Genomic DNA, 17,115 nt, shown 5'->3' with positions numbered 1-17,115 from the left:
ACATAGTGTTTGGTTCTTTATATGCTTCTGGATTCATTTTGTTTGGATTTTGTTGCAGATTATTACATCTTTATTCATAAGGAATATTGGTCTGGGTCTGTAGTTCTCTTGTGATCATCTGTCTGGTTTTGATATTAGGTGTGGTATTGGCCTCATAGAATGAGTCAAGAAGTATTTTCTTCTTCTTCCTCCTCCTCCTCCTATTCGTCTTCTTTAAGTTTGAAAAATATCAGTTCATAATATACTTTTATTCAAAGAAAAATAATACCTAATCACTTGAGGTGTCAAAGTGACCGTTCGAAACCTTGAACCTTTACTTTGATGGGTATTGACCTTGTGTTATTGATGAACTTTTTCAAGTTTCACCCCAGTGAGGGTGGGAGGTTGCCAGACTCTTTCACAAGTACCAATAATCCTGGTAGTTTACAGTGTAATTCTGGTTCTGTTTGCCACCCTCAGCGGTGTTGTGAGATCCTTTCTTCTGAAAACTGTCATCTCACAGGAGTGCTTTATAGCTGGCTTTGGAGACAGTGCGGGGGGTTGGGGGGGGGGGTTCAAAGATGATTTCTAAGAAGTTATTTTGGTAGCTTTATATTTTATTGCTGGTGTACAGAGTAGACCTGAAAATTCCTTTCATTTTTTCTTGCATTTTCAACATTAGAAATAGCTATTTTAGCTGTTTTTCAGGATCATTCTGTAGAAATGTTTCACTGATTCTTTGTCATCCTAAAGTACACATTTTGTCACTCAAGGCCACAGTGAAACCAGGAGGCATGGTCCTCAGACCCCTGGGCATCTCTGTGAGTCCCCTTGTGATCCAGCCCGCTTCTCGCCCACAGGTACCACGCACACAGACTTCTCGGCCGGAATCTCCAGGGATGACCAGCCCCTCCCCGCGCATCCAGATAATCTCCACTGATTCTGCGGTAGCCTCACCTCAGCGCATTCAGGTACCGCACCAGCCCCCCTGGGGTCCAGCCACCTGCCCTCCCTGAATCTGTTGCAAAAACAAAGCTGCCTAAGGGTCTCAGTAAGGAGCTGTGCCTCTTAGGCATCCAACATAGTGCAGTCTTATTTATTTTTTTAAATGTAAAAGAAGAAAGAGTTTACATTTGCTAAGCTAACTTACTTTTAATCTAAAAGTCTATAAAGTGTCACTTCAAACTATTGGAATGAAGTACCGTTTTATAACTTTCGTACTTCAGAATTGAGAGGCAGTATGTCCTGGGATACTAGTTGAGTGTGGACCCCACGTGAAGTCAGACCCCAGTGCTCCACTTCATAGCTTTTCCAGTGTCTCAGTTTTTCATTTAGAAAATGTGCATAACAGTGGTGTTTACCTCATAAGGTTATTAGGAAGAATCAGTGGATATTGCTTGTAAGATGCTTAAAACGGTGCTTGGCACATGATAGTGTTGGGTGTGTGCTAGTTATCTATAATAACTATTAGTAGCAGTATCGTTCTTGTTAACTGTTTCATATTCACTTACGGGAAGGTTACTCTTCCCCAGGGCTCTGAGCCTGCCTCTGGCTCATTGAACAAAGAGAACATTTGTGTATCGAAATCATGACCCAACAAGCAGGAAGAAGGGGAAAGTACTGATGACACAAATTAGATTCATAGTTACCTCAGAAGGCTGAATCAGAAGACCAAACCAAAGCACATGAACAGAAATAAATGGCAGAAAAAGCACTAATTGTGTAATAGAAGTCTGAGAAAATACTAGGCAGACAGGTATTCGAGTGAATTAGTTAAGGTTTGCTTTCATTTTCAGTTTGTTTACTTTAAGCTAAGTAAAAGTGAGCAGTATGCTGTAATAACAAGATGGCTTCTATAGTGTTTCCCCATTCTTAAAAGTGATTTTATGGATTGTTAAAACCTAAGCATAAAAGAATTGTGTTAAAGAAAGTGAAATGAGTTGTTAAAAATTATATTTCCATCATGCCTGTTTTACATAATTGTTAATCGTAAATACAGAAGTTCATATACTTGTCATTTTTTTCACTTCACACCAAGTAGGACACACGTATCTTGAGTGTTTGGAAATTCAGGAGTAATTGGTCCAACATTAGTGAGGTTTTACTATTTTTCAGAATTAGAAACTTTATGTAGCTAAGTTATTTTTTCTTTCACTTTGTTTTTATTTGCTGATTGTGACTTGAAAATGAGTCCTTTATAGCTTAAGATAGTAGGTATTAGGATCCTGCCTACGTAACTCTCCCAGGTCTGGAAAAGGGACTAACTGTGTGTATTTAACCGTGCCTGTTACATTGTGGTTTCACAACCGTCCAAGGGCAGGTGAGAACATAGAACACTCCCACAGAAGACTCCAGCTAGTCCTGGAGCCAGCGTATATTTCAAGAGAGAGTATACAGCCCCCTGTATTGATGTAAGAAGAATACTTATTTTCTTAAGGGCTGTTTGGGCATCCCAATTCATCCAGTGGGGTATCCCCATGCCCTGGTGCTTGGCCCATGGTTCCACCACTGTCCTGGCTAGAATGCAGTTAGATTCTTGAGCCAGAAGTCTTGTAGAATGGATCTGTGGGGGTGTGCTTTCAGTTTCTCTAGGGAAAATAAACCCTTAGCATGAGTTTTATGTATAGTAAGTATAGCTAAAAATCATTTCATTGAGAACTGTTAATAAAATTGAATATACTTTGCTTCAGTTGAAGTGTGTTTGAAGGTTTGGTATTTTAAAGAAAAGTTATGGTCATAACCAACTTAAGTTGGTTTCTAGTTCTTGATGTTGGTGCCGATGTCTTCCATGAAGTTTTCCTTTCTAGCCCTAACTTCAGTGTTGGATCTCCAACCCATTGTGGGAAAAGAATTCATTTCCTGATGTTTTAATGAGTAATCAGTGCTCTGACCTAGATAGTAGCTCTGTGATAAGTTTGTGAGGGAAAGATTATTCAATAAGGATGGCAAGCTCTGCAACATTTAGGAACTTCTGGCTCTGAATGGAACAGACTTTAGGATTAAATCTTGTTTCTACTCAGTTGTGTGACCCTGGGGAAAGTTTCTATAACATCTGTAACTGTTAAGTGACAATGGTAATAATACCTATTTTATGGCACTGTAAAAAGATTAAGAGATAATGCCTATAAACCTATAGGAAGTAGACATCAATAGACATTAGCATCTGTGTTATGATTTTTTAATGTTTTATTTTCATACAAGTTCAGACATAAGGAAGATAATGCATAGGAATCTTGTATTCCCTTTATACAGATTCACCAGTTTTTGCTGTAACATTCTGAATGTATGTATAATGTATTTTTTTCTGAATCATTTGAGAATAAAAATAGAGACATCACGCTTCTTTGCCCTGGATACTTCAGTTGTATTTTCTATGGAGAATGACATTCTCCTACATAATTACACTACAGTGATCAAAACCAGGAAATTTAATATTGAAGCAAGCCATTATCTAGTCCATAGTCCAGATTCTAAAATTTCATCAGTTTTCTCAACCACATCCTCTACACTTGTTTTCTCCCCCATCGTAGGATCTCTTTTTGCTGTTTTTAATAATGACAGCAAAGATTAAGGTGCCAGTCAGCACACGACCAACAACTCATCCCGTCGTGCAGACTAGCAGAGGGCTGCCCTGACGATGGGTCTGCGTCACTGCCGCATGTCATCCCGCTGGCTGTCAAAGGGCCTTGGGACCAAGTGGGGACGAGTGACGCTCCCGGTGCGGAGAGGTAGCCTTGTGACTGGGGTGGAGGGCTGTGGTGTTTGGGGATGCAGAAACTGTGGGAGGAAGAAGATGGACATAAGAAGGAATCGCCAGCTTGTCTGAGAGGGAGGCCTCATTGGAGCAGTCCAATCACAAAACCTAGCTTCTCAGGAATTTTCATGAGTTTTCATCTAGGCCAGTGGTTTTCAAGCTCTGTTCTTTGTTACTTCCAAGATTATGCAAATATTACGTTCAGATGTCATTTTTTAATTCAGCTTTCAAAGCGATTTGTTGTTGTTCAGTCACGTCTGACTCTGCGACACCGGGGACTGCCGCACACCAGGCTCCCCTGTCCCTCACTGTCTTCTGGAGATGGCTCAGTTCCATGTGCGCTGAGGCAGTGAGGCTGTAGGTTAAAAGAGAAACACCTGCACACATTACGTACCGAATCTGACCTGCTGGAGGTCACTGTGCTCACTTGGACGCCACCCTCATTCTCTTCAGGGCAGGTCTTGGCTTGAAGCTTCTTTTCCCCCTGTAGATTTTAAGGTGTCCCTGAGCTATTCCTCCACACTTTCCATTTCATATTTATGTTTTCAATACAGCATAATTGTACATATTGTTTGACTGAAGGAAAATTTTTAATTTAAGCTTATGAAATACATTTATATGATATGGTGCTTTTTTATCTTTTTATCTTTTTTTTTTTTTTTGATGTTCACCTGTTACTTGCTAGAAAAGACTTCTGCTGTTTGCTGTGTAAAAGTTTGGAATCCTCATTCCCTTCCCCAGGGGAATGCACCTCGGGCTCCTGCAGCTTCCTTCCCTGGGTCTCTCTCCCATCAGCGCTCTATTCCTGCGCTCTGTCCTTCCTCCATCCGCAGCCGCCGGGTGCCTCGTCTCTGGCTCTGAGAACGCTGGGGGCTCCTCTCAGCTTCTCACAGAGCTGTTGGTATGTGTTCAGTGGGCAATGGGTGCACGCCGTGAGTGAGTCCCACCAGACACAGTAAAAGACGGGTCTCCCTCTCCACAGCTCCCCCAAGAACAGCCACGGCTGCCATATTGCTTATTCGTTGTTTCAGAGGTGGGCTCTGCCCCTGCACCTGGGGGCGTGCACGTCAGCAGACAGCTTGGTTCACATGCCTGTCCCCCTTCTGCCCGCACTGCTCTGCGCTTTACTCTTAAGTGAAGTGGTACAGATAGAGCCGCCTCTTTTTATTAAGTAGGGTTTTGAGATTTCATTTTATGAATGCTGCGATCAATAACCTTTCACCTGAGAGTACTTCTGTGGGATCAATTATTCAAAACAGGGTTGCTGGTAGTAAGAGTGTGTCGTGTGATTTTGACAGTAGTTGCCAGGCTGCCTTCCAAAGAGGCTCTGCCAGTTTATGCTCCTGCCAGCCTGGTATGAGAGTGCCTGTTCCCTTACACACTCAGTGAGATATTTTGAGGGGTGTGTGTGTGTGTGTGTGTGTGTGTGTGTGTGTGTGTGTTTTATGGCCCAGAATGTGGTCCGCCTTAGTGAATATTCCATGCAGGCTTCAGAAGAATGTATGTTCTGCTGTTGCTAGCTGGAGTATGTTACAAATGTCAGTTATATCAGGGTGATTGACAGTGCTGCTCAGGTCAACTATACCCTTATTGATCTTCTGCCTGCATAACCTGACAGAGAAGTGATAAGTCCAGATGTAATGGTTGATTACTTTGTTTCTTTTTGGCAGTTCTATCCTCTTTTGCCGCATGTATTTTGTTGCCCTGTTACTGGGTTCATGCACACTTAGAGGGTGGTTATGTCTTTGCTGGGAATTGAGCCATTTTATCATACGAAGCCCCTCTTTATGCCTGAAATTTTCCTTGTTCTGAAGTCTGCTTTGTCTTTACATTAAAGTAGTTATTCCAGCTGTCTTTTGACTTTTTACTTTTCACCTGTCTGGCTTTAGGGTTTTCTGTAGACAGTGTATAGTCAAGTCTCCTTTTTTAATCCAGATGACAATCTCTTTTGGATGGTGTATACAGAACATCCACATTTAAAGTGGATTGTGAATATATTTGAATTAATATTACCGTGTATGTAACTGTTCCTGGTATGATGCCAGGCTTCTTTTTCTGCCTAGTTTTGATTGAGCAACTTATCTGATCCCACTTTTATCTCTTTTCTTAGTGTATCACATGTACTTCTTTACAAGTGTTTTAGTTGTTGCCCTAAAGTTTACAGTGTACATTTTACACTAATCTGAGTTTGTTTTCAACGGACAGCCTTCTGTCTCGCGTGTAATGAATGGGAAGCGTCTCACGGCGCTCCAAGCCCTGCCTCCACCCTTTGTGATGCTGGGACTCCTCTCCGTTACCCGCATACTGTAGTCACCCAGTACATGTTACTTAATTTTACAGTTGTTGTTTTTTTTTAAGATCAATTAAGAATAAGAAAAACAAGGTTTAGTTTTACCTTCATTGATTCCTTCTTTGGTGTTCTCCCATTCTTTATGTAAATGCAGGTTCCTGATCTGTTCCATTTAACTTCTGCCTGAAGAAAACCTTGGGACATTTTTTACAAGGTGTATCTGCCAGTGATGAATTTGTGAAGTTTTTGTCTGAGAAAGTCTTTATTTCACTTTGAATTTTTCCTTATTGGTTTTTTTTTTTGTTTTTTTTTAAATGATTTTCTGTGAAATACATGACATAAAATTAAGCATTTTAAAGTAAAGAGCTCAGTGGCATTTAACATATTCATAATATGATGCAGCCACCTCTTCTGACAAGTTCCAAAACACTTCTTTCACTTGTTCACTCCCCTTAACCCACTGTGCAGTTTTCCCTGTTCCTCCTCCTGCCTGGTCCCTAGTGGTTATCTGAATTCTATCTCTATGGATTTATCAATTCTGGATATTTTATATAAATGGAGTCACACGGTATGTGACCTTTTTTGAGTCTGGCTTGTTTTGTGTCTGACATAATGTTTACCCACATTTATGGCATATATGTTATTCTTTTTCAGGGCTGCATAGTACTCCACTATGTGTGTGTGCCATAATTGATTTATCCATTTATTGATGGAGCCTCCTTCACGTTTGAATGATATGTTTGTCAAATATAGAATTTTAGTTGGGTGGTTTATTTCAACAGCATTTGAAATATTTTGCTCTACCATCTTCTGTCTTGCATGGTTTCTAAAGACAAATCTGCTCTAAATTTTTTTTTTCTTTATAGGTCAGGTGGGCTTTTCTCCCAAAGGGAGAGTGGGAGAGAAATCTTTTCCTGTGTTTCTGACAGGGAGAGTTAAACTCCTTATCTTTTTTGGTCTTACGAACAGGATTTACTGAAATGTGGGTTTTGAGTGCTTACTGCGCTTGATGCTTTCTGAGCTTCATGGATCTGTGGTTTGATATTTTGTCATTAATTATGGAAAGTTCTCACCTATTATCACCTTAAATATTTCTTCTTCTTTCTCCTTCTGGTATTCTACGTCTCTGTTGTCTCCTGCAGCTGTCCCATAATTCTTGGATATTGTGTCCTGGGTTTTGTGTGTTGCATTTGTATCCTGTATTTGTTTTTTCCCATGCTTTTCCCCTCCACATTTCAGTTAGGAGAGTCCCTGTGGGCCTGTCTTCAAGCTCACCAGTTGTTCCCTTGGTTGTGTCCAGTGAGCCTGTCAAGGCATACTTCATTTCTGCTACAGTATTTTTGATTTCTAGCATTTTATGTTTTCTGAGAATTTTCATCTCTCTGTAGATTTCTCATTTGTTCTTGAATGTTGTCTTTTTTTTTTTTTTCCCCTTCAGAGATCCTTAGATACTAATCATGGGTTATTTTAAATTCCTTTTCTGGTAATTCTAACATTTGTGTCACGTCTGGGTCTGATGCTTGTTTTGTCTTTCCAGATTGTATTTTTCTTATCTTTTGAAATTCTGTGCAATTTTTTTTTTTTTTTTTTTTTTGCTAAACGTCAGACGATATTGGCTGTGTTAGATAACAGGAACTGAAGTAAGTCAGCCTCTACAATGAGGGGTTATGTTATTCTGGCTGGGAGTTGAGCTGTGTTTAATGTTTGCTGTAGCTGTAACTGGCTGAGACTTCAGTTTCCACTAGTGTCTTTGTCATCCTCTTGACTTTGAGCTTCCCTAGATATTCCTCCTCAGAGAGTTTGTGTCTTGATGCTCAGGCGTAATCCACTGTTAGCATTTTGTAGCCCAGTTGGTAAGGTGTAAGGGGAGGATGGTTGTTGTTCAGTCATGTCCAACTCTGCGACTCCATGGATCTGCAGCACACCAGGCTTCCCTGTCCATCACCAACTCCCGGAGCTTGCTCAAACTCATGTCTGTCAATTCAGTCATGCCATCCAGCCATCTCATCCTCTGTCGTCCCCTTCTCCTCCTGCCTTCAATCTTTCCCAGCATCAGGGTCTTTTCTGATGAGTTGGCTGTTCGAATCTGGTGGCCAAAGTATCGGAGCTTCAGCTTCAGCATCAGTCCTTCCAATGAATTATTCATAGTTGATTTCCTTTAGGATGGACTGGTTTGATCTTCTTGCAGTCCAAGGGACTCTAAAGAGTCTTCTCCAACACCATAGTTCAAAAGCACCAATTTAGCTTCGTCAGTAAAGAACCTGCCTGCAAGGCAGGAGTCTTGGTTTCTATTCCTGGGTTGAGAAGATCCCCTGGAGAAGGAAATGGCAGCCCACTCCAGTATTCTTCCCTGGAGAATCCTGTGGACAGAGACACTTGGCAGGCTGCAGTCCATGGGGTCACAAGAGTCGGACATGACTTAGCAACTGAACCAGCACTACCACCAGCCTTCCTTATGGTCCAACTCTCACATCCATGCTCGGCCACTGGAAAAACCATAGATTTGACCAGACGGACCTTTGTCGGCAAAGTGATGTCTCTGCTTTTTAATACACTGTCTAGGTCTGTAATCTTATGATGAAATCTCAGTATTTTAGTGGTCCTTTGTCCTTAGGCTATGACCTTCACAAGTATTTATTTCTTTCCCCTGCCCCCACTTAGATGAGAAGGGCAGGGTAGAGGGACCTGGAGTTGAAGAAATGCCCTTTCCCCAGTGGGTAAGATAAGTCTCTGGTAAAGTCTTTTCTCCTAGGGAATAGACCTTTGTTACATAGAGTTTTTTGTTTTTTTGTTACCAAGAATACTCTTCCCTTCCCCTGCCAGAGTCACCAGAGAATCGTTCCCATTTCTTTGCCAGGAGAACCAAGCAGGGTTCCTGGAGCTGAAACTCGTGAGAGCGTGGGACCCTCTGTGACTGTGAGCGCCCCCCGCCCCAGGAGCTTCTCGCTCCCATGCTAGTATATATGAGGTCCCCAGCCTCACTGTGATTACCACTTGTGTGCCCTGCCCGCTTGACTCCTGAGCCAGGTAAGCAGACCTCAGACTTGATGACTTGACTTCTCTCCAGATCTGAGTTTGCCTCAGGAAGGTCAGCTCTGTGATGAGCCCTCAAGGAAAGTCCTTGGTTTTCAGTTTGTTTGGTTTTTCTTACTTTGAGCTTGGCCCATCTGTCCGGTGGTTTGTTGGACATCCTCACCTGGGCGTCTCACACTGGGAGCCAGAGACAGACTCTGAGTCCCTGCCGCCGCTCACCCACCCCCCGCCTGCTCTGACTGCAGACCAGAGAGCTGCTTCTAGCCACCGCCTCGGTGAGCACACCCCGCCCCCGCACCCTGCCCTCCGCACTCCTCCCTGCCTGCATCCCGTCCTCCTCGCTCCTCCCCCCCTGCACCCCGTCCTCCGCCTGCACCCCCCCTGCACCCCGTCCTCCGCGCTCCTCCCCCCCTGCACCCCGTCCTCCGCTCTCCTCCCCCCTGCACCCCGTCCCCCGCTCTCCTCCCCCGCCTGCACCCCGTCCCCCGCGCTCCTCCCCCCCTGCACCCCATCCCCCGCGCTCCTCCCCCCCTGCACCCCGTCCCCCGCGCTCCTCCCCCCCCTGCACCCCGTCCCCCGCTCTCCTCCCCCCCCTGCACCCCGTCCCCCGCTCTCCTCCCCCCCCTGCACCCCGTCCCCCGCTCTCCTCCCCCCCTGCACCCCGTCCCCCGCGCTCCTCCCCCCCTGCACCCCGTCCCCCGCGCTCCTCCCCGCCTGCACCCCGTCCCCCGCGCTCCTCCCCCCCTGCACCCCGTCCCCCGCGCTCCTCCCCCCCTGCACCCCGTCCTCCGCTCTCCTCCCCCCCCTGCACCCCGTCACCCGCTCTCCTCCCCCCCTGCACCCCGTCCCCCGCTCTCCTCCCCCCCTGCACCCCGTCCCCCGCTCTCCTCCCCGCCTGCACCCCGTCCCCCGCTCTCCTCCCCGCCTGCACCCCGTCCCCCGCGCTCCTCCCCCCCTGCACCCCGTCCCCCGCTCTCCTCCCCCCCTGCACCCCGTCCCCCGCGCTCCTCCCCCCCCTGCACCCCGTCCCCCGCTCTCCTCCCCCCCTGCACCCCGTCCCCCGCTCTCCTCCCCGCCTGCACCCCGTCCCCCGCGCTCCTCCCCGCCTGCACCCCGTCCCCCGCGCTCCTCCCCCCCTGCACCCCGTCCCCCGCGCTCCTCCCCCCCTGCACCCCGTCCCCCGCGCTCCTCCCCGCCTGCACCCCGTCCCCCGCGCTCCTCCCCCCCTGCACCCCGTCCCCCACGCTCCTCCCCCCCCTGCACCCCGTCCTCCTTGCCCGCTCTCAACCGGGCTGCCCCGGGGCACCCTCACTGTCCCCCAGCATCCGGTGTCCTGTTTGCCTTTTCTCCAGCCAACATCTAAGAAGGTCTTTGTTTCCCATCATTCCCTCACTTAAAACTTTGAAAAACATGTTTTACCTTATGTAAGAAAGAAAACTTTGTCAGATGTTTTACCCACCTGAACTTGTAGGAGTTGAGGCATTGGTGGGGCCGAATGGAGAAGATACTTGTTTTAATCATTGTTGCCTGTGAGCAACGCTGATTATTCCTGAGTTATTTATTTAAGTTAAAAATTCATTCACCTTTTTGTGTACTCCAAACAAAATTTTAACCTTTTTTACCTTTTTCATTTTAAGTTTAGTCATCTTTGCTGCTGTTCTTTGTTATACTGTAACATGTGCTGACCTGTAATGATGGCAGATTTTGTGTGTATTATATAAAGGTCTGTGTGTCTGTCTGGCATGCATGTGTGGATGTATGTGCGTATAATATAGTATAGGATAGGTGTCCAGTAGGACAAGGAACCAGAAGACCTGGTTCGGGGGAAGCAGCCCCTGAGTGGCTGTCACTGTGCTTAGAAGCCCACTCTCCCCACAGGGCCAGCCCCCTCCCCTCTAGATCCTCGGGCCTGACATCAGTTCCCAGAGTGCCTTGCTCTCAGGACTTCCCACATGCCAGAACATCTCCTGTTGCTTAGAACACACTTTCCCCTAAACCTGTACCTGGCACCCTTCTTGGCTTTGAATCTTCTTTGAAATGTCACCTCATCACAGAGGCCTTCCCTCATCTCTCTTTCTAAAGTGCCTATATTTTTCTCTTACCCCAGCCTGATCTTTCCCCTCAAAGCATGTATCATACACTTAAATTATTTCCTGGTTGGTCTGTTTACTTGTTTTTTTTTGCCAGTCTTTCTCATTAAACTAAAAGCTTGGTGAAAGCAGGCACCATCTCCGTAATGCCTGTCTTCTAGCCTAGTGCCAACAAAGGTCTGTCTAGTCAAGGCTATGATTTTTCCAGTAGTCATGTACGGATGTGAGAGTTGGACCATAAAGAGAGCTGAGTGCCGAAGAATTGATGCTTTTGAGCTGTGGTATTGGAGAAGACTCTTGAGAGTCCCTTGGACTGCAAGCAGATCCAACCAGTCCATCCTAAAGGTGATCAGTCCTGAATATTCATTGGAAGGACTGATGCTGAAGCTGAAACTCCAGTACTTTGGCCACCTGAGGTGAAGAGCTGACTCATTGGAAAAGACCCTGATGCTGGGAAAGATTGAGGGCAGGAGGAGAAGGGGACGACAGAGGATGAGATAGGTGGATGGCATCACCGACTTGATGGATGTGAGTTTGAGCAAGCTCTGGGAGATGGTGATGGACAGGGAGGCCTGGCGTGCTGCAGTCCATGGGGTCGCAAAGAGTCAGACACGACTGAGCGGCTGAACTGAGCCTAGTGCCTGACATGCGTGGGTGAGCTGCAGAAGAAAGTTCTGATTTACTCAGTGGGGAGAACTGATGAGATGAAATGGCTGAGACAAGACTTCCCAAGTGAGGGAGAGAAGTGTGTGAGAGCTCAGAACAGGGAAATACTTCTATCTAGGTCCTGTTATGTTCCGGGCCTTGTGCTAAGCACTTTGACACATGTTGTTTCACTTCCCTAGTGATCCCTTTTTTAGAGATGTAAGCAGGCTCGGAAAGCTCGAGGGCTGCTCCACGCTGACGCGGCTGGGAGGCAGTGGGCAGGCGTTCCAGGCGTGGCTGCAGCTCCAAGTGCCGTCTCGGACTCACGGGCTCAGGTGTTCACAGGACCATGCGGTGGAGGAGGAGGGTGAGGCAGGGGTCGGGGAAGCCAGCTAAAGGGGCAGCCGCGCCCACCCAGCTGGTACCGGCGGGACATGGGCCCAGGACAGCCAGAGCTGCTGGTTTGTTAAAAAGAGCTCTGTGCGTGTGTGTGTGTGTGTGTGTGCGCGCGCGCGCACATGGGTGGTCATTTGTGTCCGACTCTTTGTGACTCCATGGATGGATAGCCCACCAGGCTTCTCTGTCTATGGGATTCTCCAGGCAAGACTACTGGAGTGGGTTGCCATGCCCTCCTCCGGGGGGTCTTCCCAATCCAGGGATTGAGCCCACATCTCCTGCATTGCAGGTGGATTCTTTACCCCTCAGCCACCAGGAAAGCCAGAAGAGCAGTGAACAGGACTTTTATGGGAAATACCCCAGTTTTAAATGTCGTCCATCGGGTTTTGGTTTTTTACTGTAAAGTTTGGAGAAATGAAACGTGTCACCTCACGACTAGCTTTCTGCCTTCAAGCTCTTCTTTCCGAGGAAGCAATGGGCCCCGCCTGGCTGAGACAGAGAGGGTGAACAGACGGAAACGGCAGCATGGCAGGGCGTCGCTGAGGGCCTTTTGGCTTAGAACGGGGGGCCCTGGGCTGGTAGAGTGCAGTCGGCCCTGCTCTGATGGGGCTGCACATCCCCAGCAGTGCGCCTTGTGCAGAGTGAGTGGCGAGAACCACACAGGGCTAACGGGACGAGATGGCATGAGGGGCACGACACGCAGGCGCTGTTGCGGACACTAAAAACAGGCGTGGACTGAATGTCAACCGCCACGTACATGTGTCAGCAGTTAGGGGTACATGCTGACTCCAGGACATGCGTTTCTCCGTGGAGGAGACCTGGAGCTTGCTTGTGGAGGGTGCGGGGACCACGTCCCGGGGTTCCTGGGCCTGGCGCTGGCTTCTCCCACGCCACTCACTTCAGCGGGAGGCATTTTGTGTTCACCTGGTGTTTCTCACTGAACAGAGCGTAGTAAACAAGCAACAGAGCGTAGTAAACAAGCTCACGATTCACATTAGACCCAAATTGTTCTCTAATGTATCAGTCCATGGACTGTACAGTCCTTGGAATTCTCCAGGCCAGAACACTGGAGTGGGTAGCCTTTCCCTTCTCCAGGGGATCTTCCCAACCCAGGGGTAAAACCCAGGTCGCCCACATTGCAGGCTATTCTTTACCGGCTGAGCCAGCAGGGAAGCAGTGTATCCGTCGCGTTGGAACAAAAGCAGTTTTCAAAACCAGCATTGAAGCAGCACTGATAGTCACCAGGCTGTGGAAGGCCTTACCCTTAAGAGTCAGAACAGCGCCCCTTGTTCCAGTACTCCCCCAGCCCCTCCATGCCCCGCCCGCAGCCTGTTACCGAGTTGGCAGGTTGGGAGTCTGAATATTTGTTCCAAGTAAAGAAATTAAAGTTTGCCTCTTATGTTTGTTTCCTGGGGCTGCTGCAACAGATGCCCACAAACTGAGTTGCTTAAAACAACAGAAGTGTGTTCCTCTCACAGTTCTGGGGGCCAGAAGCCTGGAGTCCCGGTGTCGGCCGGGCCGGGCGCTGCCTTACGGTTCAGGGGCGCGTCTCTGCCTGCAGCCCGGTCGTGCCGCAGCCGCCCTGTCGGCACGCGCCGCCTGGGAAGGGCAGCGCAGTGTGCTGTCACCTGAAGCCGACGGCGTTCGCAGAGGCTGTTCCCTTAGGTCACCCGTGTGAGTCCTGGGGGCAGGGCTGAGATGTCTTTCTGAGGGGACGTGATTCTCCCCACCACACCTCTCTCCTCCACAGGAGACCTGATCTTTGGCTACGTCCTCTCAGTTTGATGTCTCAGTCTCATTACGGGGTCTGCCTGCCCATGTGTGCTAGCGAGGCCTCTCAGCCTCATGGTCACTGTGAGGTCCCAGAACACCTCAGGAAGAAAGTGAGAGCTGACAGGCGTGAAGAGGAGGTCAGACCTCTGACTCCCAGATCTCCAGGCGAGGGGAGGGCCTTTCGAAGGCTGTGCAGCTTCCCTCCTCACGAAGGAGGCAGGCAGCCTCCCTGGGCCGCCGGGACGTGCTGTCTCACCCAGTCCAGCTCTCTGTCTCCTGTGGGCCTGCTCCAGGGCCCGGCACGCCGCAGGTGGTAACAGTGAGCACGCGGCTTCAGGCACCCAGGGCCTTGGCCCCTCGGCGGGAGTGACGTGTGCTGAGCTCCGGTCCACTCCTCCTTCCCCGTGACGTGTTCTGCTCATTCCCCTGCCGTTTGGTCTCCTGCGTGGCGACTGAATGTGAGGCAGCTGGACCGGGAGCAGTCAGCGAGCAGCTGCCCAGTAAACACGCGCTAAGCGACTGATGGTCCTTGCCTGTGTCATTTTCTTCGGCACCTGCCAGCGTTGTCTCGTTTTCTGTACTGGGCATTGGCAGAACTGTTCTGCAGGACTCTGTGCGTTTGCTGTCAGAACCTGGGGATGCCAGGTCCCGAAGCAGTCCTGCCAGGAGGGGGCACAGGATGCGCTCCAGGGCACTGGGGTCCCCCAGAGACACCACACATCTGCCCGGCCCAGGGCCCAGCGCAAGCGCCCCAGGAGTCCTGTCTGCCAGGAAGGCCTGTTGGGGTCCTCAGGGAGAGAGCGGGCAGTGCTCCAGGCTAGGCACCTGGCCTAGAAGAGTCAGGAAGGGGCTGAACAGCTTCTGAGAACATCAGAGCAGGAGGAAGAGAAGTTGCTCTTCCCGCAGCAGCTGATTAGTCATGGCTGGTGCACTGGGGCAGGGACGCAGGGAAGAGGCCCCCTCTGGCGGGGACTCCTAAGCAGTGGGCGTCCCTGGAGAGCCGTCGGCGCTCACTGCCCCAGGCCTGCCGCGGCCTCGTTCACGGCCTCTCTGCGGTGCCGCCCCTGGGGGTGAGCCCCCGGTCAGGTGTCATGTCTGTGCTTGAGGACCTCTGAGTCAGGATGTGGGGAGCTGGGGTGTCAGCAAGGAGTCCAAGGCGGGCATTCACAGGGCCCCTCAGAGCCCGCCCTTCTTTAAAGCAGCCTTTGTCAGCTTGGGGTTCAGAAACTCCGGTGAGGGCATTCCCTGCTCATCCAGTGGTTTGGGCACCACGCTTCCAGTGCGGGGTGCCTGGGTTCCATCCCTGGTCGGGGAACTAAGACCCCACGCACCAGGCAGCACGGCCAGCAAACAAAAGCTAGGGCTGCTGCCATTCCTCCGTCTGCCTAGAGCAAGGAGATGCGCACATCCATACATACGGGGTCCATAATGCGCGGACGCGTGTGCCTCCTTAACTCTCTCTATATGTATGTATGTATATGTATGTATATGTGTAAGTTAAGCTACTATCTCTCTTTATTATTGTTTCTCCATTTCAGTTGTAACACAAGGGGCCTTTCTTGGTCCAGTGTTACTGAAACGTAATTGATACGCAGCACTGTTCTGAGTGTAGAACATGGTAACTTGGATAGATTGTAAAGTGATGGCCACAGAACGTTTAGTTAACATGCACCATCTCATACAGATGCAGAGGAGAGATGAAAACAATGTTTGCTTTCCTCGTGAGGAGAACCGGGGAACCTAGTCCCCGAGCCGCTCTCATGCGCACAGTACAGCAGAGCTGACCGCAGTCACAGGCCGTGTGTCACGCCCCCGGGACTGACCTCGTCACTGACGTCTGTGCCTCTGGAGTGCCTTCATGCGATTTCCCTTTCCCTCATTCTGAAGAGCATTGTGATTGTAAAAGCAGTGGGGATGATAACATCCGGAATGACACGGTTTTGTGAAAAGTGGACTCTGGAAAGCTCCCTGTTGTCTGCTCTGTCTCCGGCACTGGTGAGCCCGTCCTGGACTAGCCGACTCCAGGCTGGCGCTGGCAGCCGCTGCCCGTGCCCCATGAGAGCCCCCTCCGTGTTATGTCTTGTAGATTGTGACCGACCAGCAGACGGGACAGAAGATCCAGATCGTCACCGCGGTGGACGCCTCCGGATCCCCCAAGCAGCAGTTCATCCTGACCAGCCCCGATGGAGCTGGAACTGGGAAGGTGATCCTGGCTTCCCCGGAGACCTCCAGTGCCAAGCAGCTCATATTCACTACCTCGGACAACCTTGTCCCCGGCAGGATCCAAGTAAGACCCGTTGACAGGCATTTATCTCAGCATTTCTGCTCCCACGCTGTTCTGGACTCTCCCCTCTATTCTGGAGGCCAGCTCCGTCTCTGGAGGTCCTTCAGGGCTTGCAGCTGTGGCGGGTTGCTGCCTTGGCTCAAGTGAAAACCAGCAGGTGAGGGGCAAGGCCCAGAAGGCAGCCACTGCAGTGCCCGGGGAGGGCAGAGACGGTGACCGACTGAGAGGTCAGCGTGGCCCCCGGAGGACTGTCTCTGCAAGGCTGACCACGTCCGGCGAGGGCCGGCTGGTTCTGACCCTCCTCGGCCTGGCCAGCCCCCTGTCTGTCCTTGCTCCTATGGGCTGCCTCTGGTCTCTGTCCCTGCCCTGCTCCGCCCTCTGAGGACAAGGTGGGGTCTGGGCGGTGCAGGAAGGGCAGGTGCACGAGCTGGCAGAAGAGCAGGCTTACTGGGACGCGCCAAGTGTCCGGGCCCAGCCCCTGGGGGAGCAGGCGCTTGAGGCCAGGATCCCGCGTTGGCCAGGCACAGGGCGCCTGCAGTCCACAGTCTCGTTTGGTTCTGCTTTCTAATTTAAAAAAAAAAAAAAAAATTGTGGTAACATGTGAACTTCACTGCCTTAATCAGTTTTAAGTGTCCAGTTTAGTGTATTGACGTCGGCGTTAAGTGTATTGACAATTATTTTGCAATGTGCCCCCGCCCTGGTCCATCCACAGAACGCTCCATCCTCCCCAACTGAAGCTCTGTAGCCACTAAACACCTCCTGTTCCCACCCTTCCCCAGCCCCTGGCTGCCACTCCTCTGCCTTCTGCGGGTCTGACGACTCTAGGGACCTCACATAAGTAGACTCCTGTAATATTTGTCCTTCTGTGACT

General features: G+C 49.5%; 1 protein-coding gene across 5 annotated transcripts in view; it reads left to right on the top strand.

Annotated features, from left to right (window-relative positions):
- The window catches only part of NR2C2 (nuclear receptor subfamily 2 group C member 2), a 109,578-nt gene that overhangs the window by 68,726 nt on the left and 23,737 nt on the right, over positions 1 to 17,115 (top strand). For all 5 annotated transcript variants that reach the window (XM_061128927.1, XM_061128922.1, XM_061128924.1 and 2 more), the window contains 2 exons: positions 840 to 950; positions 16,047 to 16,247. In XM_061128927.1, the coding sequence (XP_060984910.1) occupies positions 879 to 950; positions 16,047 to 16,247 (273 nt within the window). In that variant the 5' untranslated portion in view covers positions 840 to 878. The remainder of the gene's footprint in view (positions 1 to 839; positions 951 to 16,046; positions 16,248 to 17,115) is intronic.

The sequence above is a fragment of the Dama dama genome, chromosome 24, assembly GCF_033118175.1.
Source record: "Dama dama isolate Ldn47 chromosome 24, ASM3311817v1, whole genome shotgun sequence".
Taxonomy (NCBI): domain Eukaryota; kingdom Metazoa; phylum Chordata; class Mammalia; order Artiodactyla; family Cervidae; genus Dama; species Dama dama.
Note: the sequence above shows the minus strand (reverse complement) of the source record. Positions and strands in the feature narration are given on the sequence as shown.